The sequence below is a fragment of the Mya arenaria genome, chromosome 11 (assembly GCF_026914265.1).
Source record: "Mya arenaria isolate MELC-2E11 chromosome 11, ASM2691426v1".
Taxonomy (NCBI): Eukaryota; Metazoa; Mollusca; class Bivalvia; order Myida; family Myidae; genus Mya; species Mya arenaria.
This window is the reverse complement of record NC_069132.1, coordinates 24,866,741-24,878,892: the sequence shown is the minus strand read 5'-3', so window position 1 is coordinate 24,878,892 and position 12,152 is coordinate 24,866,741. Positions and strand designations below refer to the sequence as shown.

Here is a 12,152-nt window from a genome sequence, read left to right as displayed (position 1 = left end):
AAACCTGGAGAAGTGGCTGCAAATTTGACAAACCATGCCAAAATATAAACAAACTGAAACTTTTTCTACCAGGCTGTTTCTTCTAAGATGTGAATGAAAATCTAAATATATTATTTTTCTGAAGACAGATATGAATGTTACAGTTATCTGAACCTGAAATGAGAATGAATATGAGTGAATCTTATGTAATGGCTGAAACATCGATACATGTGTCACAACAAAGGACTATTGGCCTAAAGAGAGAAATTATGAAGAGAAAATATTTCATTGTTTGCATACATACTAAATTCAGTTATAGTAACATATTGATAACTTTTAGCCAAAAATTCATTTTTAAGCCAAGTATCCAGTAAAGTGACACAAATACAACACTCTGGATATGTGATTTAATTCTTTTGAAACTTAACAACATTCCATGCAAATGTTTCTCTTAGCCTGACCTGTCTGCCATATAAACAATGACATTTGTAATTTTAGAAATATTTTATTAAATCTATAAGATTTCAATTATTTATCCATTATAGAAATCATACACAAACAAATTTTACCAAAGATTTTTTTGAAGAAATTCACTTGTTCATAAGCGGAGTCAGGTCAAAAAGCATAAACTCTTTTTAAACAGCCAACAAAACTGGGATCCAGCATAGCTTACATGTTAGACAGACCAACACAAGTACTGTAGTTGTCTTCCATTATAAGACTATTCCTATGACCTCTGAAAATGCACAAACCCCCATTAGTTTTCCTCTATGGTCTTACTCAGTGAGATTTTGATGGATATTTGCACAGGACTTTTTCAGCATTGGGAAAAGGGTCATACCAATTAAATTGAAGTGTTTTTTTCAAATTAAAAAAACGACTCTTCACTATTTCACTAATTTAAGATACTTAATCAATGAAAATGAGAGCCTACTTTAGAAAATAGATCTTAAGGGTTCTTTACAAAATTGGAAACATTTTAGTACTTTTTGCTATGTAAGAAATGTAAGATCAGCTAAAAAGCCCCGTGACATTTGAACCACACCTCAACAAGCAAATTATTAATGCAAGTAGTCAAAATTCAAAGCTATCAATCATGAAATAGATAAATAATTTATATATCTTTCTATGGTTAAATGCTTGTTTCTTTCAAACTGGATGTTAATAGATGACATGTTTACATGCATGTAACTGTTTATTATTTGTTATTCACAAATAGAAAGATATTCAATATTCAATATAACAAAAATGTAGGCTTTTCTAGCTATAGATGCATCAATGATAACGATCCGAAAACCAATATACATAAATAGATCAACAAGAGCAATGCAAGAGGTTGCGAACACTTGTCTGTTTTCCTCAGTTGGACAAGGAGCATACATCAACAATTATTGTTTCCCCACACAACACAACACCACATTCTCGCGCAACATCATGCTAACGAGAGTGACTGAGTATAAGTTATAATAATTTTCTTCACAATCATTGTAAAATATATATAATGTTTCAGCTAATAATTATTAAAGCCAGATTTGTGGGTATTGCTTCACTTAGGAAAAAAGACACAAGTAATATACAAAGACGCAAGATACAAAGACACAAGTAACATACAAAGACACAAGACACCAAGACACAAGAAACATACAAAGACACAAGATACAAAGACATAAGTAACATACAAAGATACAAAGACACACGTAACATACAAAGACACAAGATACAAAGACACAAGTAGCATACAAAGACACAAGATACAAATACATAAGTAACATACAAAGACGTAAGATACAAAGACACAAGTAACATACAAAGACACAAGATACAAAGACACAAGTAACATACAAAGACACACGATACAAAGACACAAGTAACATACAAAGACACAAGATACAAAGACACAAGTAACATACAAAGACACAAGTAACATACAAAGACACAAGTAACATACAAAGACACATTTACATACAAAGACACAAGATACAAAGACACAAGAAACATACAAAGACACAAGAAACATTCAAAGACACAAGAAACATACAAAGACACAAGATACAAGAAACATACAAAGACACAAGATACAAAGACACAAGAAACATACAAAGACACAAGATTCAAAGACACAAGAAACATACAAAGACACAAGTACAAGTTTCATGTGAATATCTTGAACAGATTAAGATTGACGGCTGAGGTTGAAGTTTGCATGAAGCTGACACAGACACCAAGGCCATGACTAATTTCTATTCAAAACGGACAAGGTGGTGATGAATATAATGATGTAAGCATCAAGCGTATATAAAACATTTAAGAACAGAAAAAGTAATGTTGTTCTGGCACAGCACTATTCTATTGTTTCTGTTAAAGGATGAACATAAAATGGATGTATAAATTACCCAGAAGGTGGAATAAGGTAGTTCTTAAAAGAAACTCTGAAAGCAAATTTACTATAATAATTATACAACTCAAAAAATTCTATTCTTGCTTCCGTAATGTGTGGGATAAAAACCAAAGATAGCACTATAGCTCTATAAGCTGAAATTTCACGGATCATACATGTATTCAAGTTACTTATAATTAGTAAGATTTCAACTTCAAGAAAAATCTCTACCCACAATTATTTCTTTTACAGAATTTAGAAAATCAGTAAAATGGACGCACAAATAAGCAGCAACAACTCAAATTTGGGATGATATTTGAAAGTTTGAACAAAGTTGGTATTTCCATCATAATTCCAGTGATAACATAAGCTATGCTCCTACAACAGTTCTGGTGATAACTTACGCAACATTCTTATCTAATTTCCACTAATTACGTAATAATTCTTTTCAACAACAGTTCCAGTGATAACATAAACTATTATCCTACAACAATAACAGGGATAACATAAGCTGTTATCCTACATGAGTTCCACTTATAACATAACCTATTATCCTATAACAATTACAGGGATAACACAGACTCCACACCTACAACAATTACAGGGAAAACATAAACTACACTCCCACAACAATTACAGTGATAACATACTATGCTCCTACAACAGTTCCAGTGATAACATAAACTACACTCCTACACAATTACAGTGATAACATAAGCTACACTCCTACAACATTCCCAGTGATAACATCGACTACGCTCCTACAACAGTTCCAGTGATAACATCGACTACGCTCCTACAACAGTTCCAGTGATAACATCGACTACGCTCCTACAACATTCCCAGTGATAACATCGACTACGCTCCTACAACATTCCCAGTGATAACATCGACTACGCTCCAACAACAGTTCCAGTGATAACATCGACTACGCTCCTACAACATTCCCAGTGATAACATCGACTACACTCCTACAACATTCCCAGTGATAACATCGACTACGCTCCTACAACAGTTCCAGTGATAACATCGACTACGCTCCTACAACAGTTCCAGTGATAACATCGACTACGCTCCTACAACATTCCCAGTGATAACATCGACTACGCTCCTACAACAGTTCCAGTGATAACATCGACTACGCTCCTACAACATTCCCAGTGATAACATCGACTACGCTCCTACAACAGTTCCAGTGATAACATCGACTACGCTCCTACAACAGTTCCAGTGATAACATAAACTACGCTCCTACAACATTCCCAGTGATAACATAAACTACGCTCCTACAACAGTTCCAGTGATAACATCGACTACGCTCCTACAACAGTTCCAGTGATAACATCGACTACGCTCCTACAACAGTTCCAGTGATAACATAAACTACGCTCCTACAACATTCCCAGTGATAACATAAACTACGCTCCTACAACAGTTCCAGTGATAACATCGACTACGCTCCTACAACAGTTCCAGTGATAACATCGACTACGCTCCTACAACAGTTCCAGTGATAACATCGACTACGCTCCTACAACATTCCCAGTGATAACATCGACTACGCTCCTACAACATTCCCAGTGATAACATCGACTACGCTCCTACAACAGTTCCAGTGATAACATAAACTACGCTCCTACAACATTCCCAGTGATAACATAAACTACGCTCCTACAACAGTTCCAGTGATAACATCGACTACGCTCCTACAACAGTTCCAGTGATAACATCGACTACGCTCCTACAACAGTTCCAGTGATAACATCGACTACGCTCCTACAACAGTTCCAGTGATAACATCGACTACGCTCCTACAACAGTTCCAGTGATAACATAAACTACGCTCCTACAACAGTTCAAGTGATAACATCGACTACGCTCCTACAACAGTTCCAGTGATAACATAAACTACGCTCCTACAACAGTTCAAGTGATAACATCGACTACGCTCCTACAACATTCCCAGTGATAACATCGACTACGCTCCTACAACAGTTCCAGTGATAACATCGACTACGCTCCTACAACAGTTCCAGTGATAACATAAACTACGCTCCTACAACATTCCCAGTGATAACATAAACTACGCTCCTACAACAGTTCCAGTGATAACATCGACTACGCTCCTACAACAGTTCCAGTGATAACATCGACTACGCTCCTACAACAGTTCCAGTGATAACATCGACTACGCTCCTACAACAGTTCCAGTGATAACATCGACTACGCTCCTACAACAGTTCCAGTGATAACATAAACTACGCTCCTACAACATTCCCAGTGATAACATAAACTACGCTCCTACAACAGTTCCAGTGATAACATCGACTACGCTCCTACAACAGTTCCAGTGATAACATCGACTACGCTCCTACAACAGTTCCAGTGATAACATCGACTACGCTCCTACAACAGTTCCAGTGATAACATCGACTACGCTCCTACAACAGTTCCAGTGATAACATAAACTACGCTCCTACAACAGTTCCAGTGATAACATAAACTACACTCCTACAACAGTTCAAGTGATAACATAAACTACACTCCTACAACATTCCCAGTGATAACATCGACTACGCTCCTACAACAGTTCAAGTGATAACATAAGCTACACTCCTACAACATTCCCAGTGATAACATCGACTACGCTCCTACAACAGTTCAAGTGATAACATCGACTACGCTCCTACAACATTCCCAGTGATAACATCGACTACGCTCCTACAACAGTTCCAGTGATAACATAAACTACGCTCCTACAACAGTTCAAGTGATAACATAAACTACACTCCTACACAATAACAGTGATAACATACTACACTCCTACAACATTTCCAGTGATAACATAAACACAAATTTTCAATAAGTAAGTCCAATTGTACTTTAACAAACATTTGAAAATCAACTTTTTGAAATATGTTTTAAGCTTTGTGATTTTTAAAGAACAATATCTTAAGAATAACATTGATTATTGACAATTTTTGAATGCATATCTTTGACCGTTTTGCAAACATACATGTAATTAAATACTGATATATAGAGTAATAAAATGTGCTGTAAAACCCTTCGTTATGAAAACACTTGCTTCAAGTTCAATAAACATGCTACCTCAGACTAGATATACACAGGTATAGACGGTGATTCGATTGTTTTTCACTTTACCAGTAAATCTCTAGATACTCGAAGATAAACTACAAATGACAACAAATCTGTTGATCTGCTTGCTAAGTCTATCCTAATATCTATTTATAAAATACAAGTGAAATTGTAACCAAGGTTTATTCGAAAGAACATCATAAACAACATTTATTTGAAACTTAACCAAATTCAATTTGGTTTCTCATTTTAAAGATATGAAAAGTACAGTAAACTCCACGCGGAACTACCACTTTCCGTTTTCCTCGGCGGATTTTGGTCATCGCGGACACGACATCCAACTGATCATAATCCTATTTCCTCGGCGTTTTTACTCGTTCACCCACTGAGGCTGATCAGTGGACCGTATAATTACAATCGCCACGTTACTCGGAGGTAAAAACACCGGGAAACTTGGAGGAAAACCAATAAGAATCTCCCACTGTATCTAATTTTGTTTAATTTATTTGATATTTTTTGCTACACCCGTATTATTTATAAAAAAAAGAATTCGCGTACCTAATTTTCGGACATCCAAAGGACATCAATCGTAACTTTCACACTTACCAAGTTTCACAGATGAAGAATATCCAAGTTTATTGCATGTAGAAAGAGGAAGTGTGAAATATTTATTGGAGGATTAAATAAACAACAAGGGCAATCAAGGGATTAAGAAAACAAGGACATGACATTTTTGTAAAACAATCTGCCAATAAACTTTAAAACTTGTACCACACTTATAGACTGTAAGAAGCAATTATGTACAGTTATACTTATTGAATCATCAATAAAAGTCAACACATTCAATGATATAGGTAACTAATTCATGTGATGAATTAAAGTTGGAAATGCAATACTTAAGTTACATTCGAAAACACCACTCAGATACATTAATCCTGCATAGCAATATACATGCTCTCCATGAGATCCTCGTGGGTAAAACTGTGAGTTATGTGACGTCACACAGTGTGACTGTGTTATTCATTTCAATGCATGTATAAAATGGTGTTTAATGGGATTTTAATAAACTTGATGAAGGATTTACACTTATATGCATAATAAATAAGTTTAGAACCATTGATAACTATGGATAAATTAATAAGCGGTAAAATGCGAATTAAGAAATAATGACCGAAAAATATTCACACTTACAAAGTTCTCAACACCTTCATTACTCCAATCTAATTAAGTTCTCAACACCTAAATATAGTAATAGAGAGATGACAATAACAAACACAAACGCACGCTATGGCAGTGCTCCAGCTAGCCCGTTTTTCAATGGCGCAGCGCCCGTGCCCCTTTTCTTACCGCCCTGCCCCCTTTTTGAGTAGTGCCCTTTTCACAAATGCTCTATTAGACCCAAATATCCTGTTAGTGCCCTTTTTACTATTGAAATCATTATAAAAGATTGACAGCCCTTAATCCGCTGTCATAATTGAGACAAATTACGTAATACTTATGATAATAGTGTTCATAATAGTGTTCCCGCTAGGTGTCACCATGCCCCCATTGATTGCTTAAAATATGCCGTACTGCCCTTTCATCTTTCCATGTGCCTTGACCAAGTCATATGACAGCTAATTGTGTATTTGTGTAGTGAGCAAACGACCTGTGTATTCATAATCGGTCATCTACTAATCCGATAATTAGGAAGAGCCAAATAGGGAAACATCGGCAGGAGGCGTGCCTATTGAATGTCAGCCAATCAGAATATACATTGAGAACTCGTTCAACCAATGATGAAAGTTCGAAAAATGCGATAGAAAATGCGAAGGGATGGTGAAAAATGTTGTGAAGCACAATTAAATCTTTTAAAATAATTGTTTATTGTATTGTACAGACAAGACTTGCCATTTTCAACATTGTTGATTTGAAGCAGACGGCACTGCCGATATGTAAACATAAGAAAGGTGGCGCTAATAAAATCAAATACATCACCTTTTCAGTAAATGTTTTGAAAGTTTATTTATAAAATATTCATTATGAAAATTTCTTGTAATCCACAAAATTATGTTGATGCTTTATTTAGTATTTACTTATCATGTCCACAATCTTGTCAAAATTCGCCGAAACCGCCATTTTATCAGAACGATTTTCGGAGTTATTTTATCAATGTTCTATGTTTAATAAGTGATTTTTTAAACCAGGGTAGTGATTTTTATTGTCATTTTATTCTAAAACATCAGCATAATAAACATTATTTTACCAAAGACAATTAAATAACAAACAGGCTGAATGTAACATTCGTACCCAAACCCGATCGTACCAAACTAAGATTCGCCCCCTACATTTTTTTTTGTGTGTATCTATTTATTTGCTGTTTAACTGTGTTTGTTTTTGTCTTCATCTTACAAACTTTTAAAAGAAATATGTGACATTGCACTAAAGAAGATACCAAACAAGTACAATCATACTACCACAGACAAAAAGACAAATTTTAATTTTGATATTAAAACACACCCTTCTAAATTTTGAGAAAAAAACAACAACACCATTTTGTATAAGTCTGAAAATCATGGAAAATGATTTAAATTGAGTATAAAAACAAAACAAATTCTAGGGGGAGACCCCCCCACCCACCCCCCACAAAAAAACAAACACCTTGTGACAGGGGTGGACCCCCCCCCACAACCACCCCAACCTCTACACGACCCATGTAGCTTGACCTTTTCAAAACTCCACCCTGCCCTTTTCAAATCCTGGCTGGAGCACTGAATGGTATATCTTTTAATTACATAAGGTGAAAAACAGCAGTTGTTTGATGATGCTGATGAAAATTGATATGGAAATTTACAATAATTGTTTTTAAAAAAAAACTTACTGTACTTTGAAAAATTAATTATCTAATTATTTAATACTGTTTTAACAGAAGCAATGTACTGTAGTAGCTATGCACAAAACGCGGTGTTCCGCGATTAGGTCAATAAATCGATATGATCACCGGCACTACCGGCAATAAAACCCTCCATAAAAAATGATTAACTCGGTTCAACTCGGCCAAATTTAGTGAGGGAAAAGGTTGCGTACTCGGCGGAAATCCGAGATAAATTAAAAACGCCTCCGAGTCACCAAGGAAAGTGGTAGTTCCGTGTGGAGTGTACTGTTTGTTACATTAAAAATTGATAGAACAGACAAATTACAATTAACCATAGAAAGAAGAGTAAAAAACTAAATTGGACCTACCTTTTGAAAATAAAAATATGCTCCTACAACGATTACAGTGATAACATAAGCTACGGTCCTACAACAATTACAGTGATAACATAAGCTACGGTCCTACAACAATTACAGTGATAACATAAGCTACAGTCCTACAACAATTACAGGGATAACACAAGCTACACTCCTACAACAATTACAGTGATAACATAAGCTACGGTCCTACAACAATTACAGTGATAACATAAGCTACACTCCTACAACAATTACAGTGATAACATAAGCTACGGTCCTACAACAATTACAGGGATAACATAAGCTAAGCTCCTACAACAATTACAGTAATAACATAAGCTAAGCTCCTACAACAATTACAGTGATAACATAAGCTACACTCCTACAACAATTACAGGGATAACATAAGCTACACTCCTACAACAATTACAGTGATAACTTAAGCTACGGTCCTACAACGATTACAGTGATAACATAAGCTACGGTCCTACAACAATTACAGGGATAACATAAGCTAAGCTCCTACAATAATTACAGTGATAAAATAAACTATGCTCATACATTAGTTTTAGTGAGCTCTGGGAAATTCAATATTCAAACACTGTAGCCTTGAAATCATTTCTCAAAATATTTCGAAACATGGCTTTTTCATATAACTTATATATGAGATGCATAACATGGTTTGTGGTATTTTTACATTACATTTTCAACACTTTGAAGTTGACTTCAGTAGTGCAACTATTGATATTGCATCTATCTATTTATTGAAGAGTACAAAATATTAGGCATGCAGTTTAAATTTCCTTTAAGGGGGGTTATTTTTCAATGCCAAATTGTTAGCTTATACAGAATTGCCTACCTTTGTAAGAGTTCTTCGTTTACAGACTCTAATAATCCCCTAGGAAGATAAGACGGGAAGATACATTACACCAGATGATTCATAAGGTCACGATACTAACATTACATTACACATGAGTGACTGATAAAGAAATGATACAACAAATCGCATCTTATAATAGCAAAGTATGGCAATTTTTCAAGAGAAAACACATGCATGCATTTTGTAACAAGCTTTGTTGATAAAAATTTACATCCTTTAAGGATTGTACTGCAATTTGATCTTTCTATGAGGGAAAACACTGATATGATGATAAACGGACACTGTTATTTTGTTTACAAGGAAGTATTACACATTATATTATAGCTTGTAAAATGAAAGATCCAGTCAAAAGTTAAACTTACAATAAGCATGTTCTTTCTTTTATTTAAGTATTTTCTTTAGTTATGTCAATTTAAGTTTGTCTCTTAAGATTGTACCGAAAATGAAAAACTTTAAATCAAAGTAACACAATTTGCCGAAAGCAGAAATTTCACAGTGTTTTCATGATAAATAAAGGCAAACCATGAATAAGAAATAGTACAGACCACTGAGGGCCTCCTTACATTATAGTGACTGACCAATCAGTTCATAAACATTCAAGGTCATGCTGACTGGGAGGTAACTATAAAGCTTGGAGATCTGAAGTGGTCTGTACTATTTATTATATAATACCAATCTAAAAATATAGCATACACAAATGAATGGATTTTTTGACAAGGAAAGAAAACTGATTCTGTTAAACTTGCGAATACTTATTCAGAAGACGAATTTGTTTCAACAAGTACTCAGACAACTAGTCTTTAGCTTTATTTTATAGGGCCTACTCAACTACAGATTGAAAATGATACTGTTTAAAGACACACTGAAACATGTACCAGTAAGGAATTAACATGAAAGGTATGATATTTTGTGAGAGTGGTCTAGTAGGTTTCTTCCTCTCACCCAAGAGGTCATGGGTTTAAACCCCAACAAGTGAACCTTCTTATGACCTATTTAAAAGGACAGCAGTACTGGTCACTACCCAGGAAACAGTTTTAACAGATTTCTGTACAGTTGAGATATCAGTATGAACAAAACTAGACCAGAATTACTGTGCTTACTTTTGTGAAGCATCTTCGTCAGGCCAAGCTCTGGCTGTGTTGAATTGTTCTTCCTAAAATATCCACATGGTCATTTTAAAGACTATTGATAGAATTGTGTGTTTCACAGACTGTAAAACCCAGGTTTTGGGTGATTTTTCTACCTTTCAAATGTGCTTATCCTGCTCTCAATGGATGTACCTAAACTGTTTTGATTTAAATGCAAAGGTTATATGCAAAGGATTTAAATTGTTACCCAAAAGTCTGTTTTTAAATAGGGATTTCCCATTGAGAATCCAGCCTCCTAAAAGAAAAAAGAAATTAATTAATCAAGATTACTTCAAAATAGTCCAACTGAATGTCTTAAAATGTTTGCAATATCTTAGTTAGGACATATGTATTGAACAATAAGCTTTTGCATTTTCAAAGTTTTCATAAAAAAATCTGACAGTGTCAGCTGCAAGATGTAAATGCATCATATTTCTTCCAAGCTGAATTGAGAAATGTTGAATAATAAAGGAGAAAATCAGAAAACCATGGTTTTACACTACATGAAACACAAATGAAATAGTTGGTCGATTCTCTGTTAGTTATTTTTCAATTTCGAAAAGGTTTAATATCTATTATGTTTGGGAACCTAGTTAATATCGACGAATTAAGGTTTGTTGCTGAATTAACAATGACATGGCAAATTCTGAAATGTGAAAAAAATAAAAACACTAAAAAAGCCCTTTGCAAAAATTGAAACTTTGTACCGCATAGAACAGACTGTTCATCTTGCATTAACAATTAACCAAAGAACAAATCAAAATTCTAAGTATTCTCCAACAAAGTATTAATTCTACAATTTATTATTTAGTTTATTCATCCTCTAAAAATGAGATTCCAAAATTTTTATCATTTTGAGTCATTGGTTTTATAAGGTCGTTCTAATTTTCAATGACTTGTTGATCTTGATACAGACTATCATAAATAATTAAGTACCGGTACTTTAATATTTACATAACTTCCTTTTACCTGATGCTTTCACAGAATGATGCTTCCTAGCCTTCAAATCAGTTGTATACCTATCATTATATCAATGCTCTAAAACACCATTATGTTTTTATACACCATAATCTTTTTCAATACATTGTAGTGCAGTGGAGGGTAACACTTACCGGACTTATGTTGTTTGGAATATTTACTGAAAAACACAAAGTTCAAGTTTAGTTTCAAAGAAATTTATTGTGAACCCAAACAATTCCTAAGAAACTGAAAGTATTTTTCTCTATAATGTCACTCAATTAATACATTGATTTTGTTCAAATTTGGATTTTTGTTTGAATTTATCAGTGTTAGGCATTTGTTTTTTAAACGTGGGCTAGCATGAGATCTGACAAGAATTAAAAACAATTATATATCATTTTCAGCCTTACATGATTTTTTGACCTACCTTTGAGCTCAATACTGTTGCGCGCCTGGTTGTACCGGCTAGAAGACTTGGAGGAGGATATTCTCTGAGGCACGTTAGCCAGGAACTGGAATA

The 12,152-nt window shown here is 34.5% G+C and overlaps 2 protein-coding genes across 5 annotated transcripts in view; one reads left to right on the top strand and one right to left on the bottom strand.

Moving 5' to 3' along the window:
* LOC128207564 (lysophospholipase-like protein 1) overlaps positions 1 to 12,152 on the top strand; it is a 220,332-nt gene that overhangs the window by 89,545 nt on the left and 118,635 nt on the right. The gene's annotated exons all lie outside the window — the stretch shown is intronic.
* The window catches only part of LOC128207558 (mitogen-activated protein kinase kinase kinase kinase 3-like), a 61,449-nt gene that overhangs the window by 38,468 nt on the left and 10,829 nt on the right, over positions 1 to 12,152 (bottom strand). The window contains exons 11-15 of one of the 4 annotated variants that reach the window (XM_052910563.1): positions 12,060 to 12,144; positions 11,785 to 11,810; positions 10,646 to 10,698; positions 9,525 to 9,563; positions 2,373 to 2,408 (exon numbers count right to left, since the gene is read on the bottom strand). In XM_052910563.1, the coding sequence (XP_052766523.1) occupies positions 2,373 to 2,408; positions 9,525 to 9,563; positions 10,646 to 10,698; positions 11,785 to 11,810; positions 12,060 to 12,144 (239 nt within the window). Of the gene's footprint in view, positions 1 to 652; positions 716 to 2,372; positions 2,409 to 9,524; positions 9,564 to 10,645; positions 10,699 to 11,784; positions 11,811 to 12,059; positions 12,145 to 12,152 lie in introns of all 4 variants that reach the window. The other 3 variants (XM_052910562.1, XM_052910564.1, XM_052910565.1) reach the window with 3 other exon arrangements.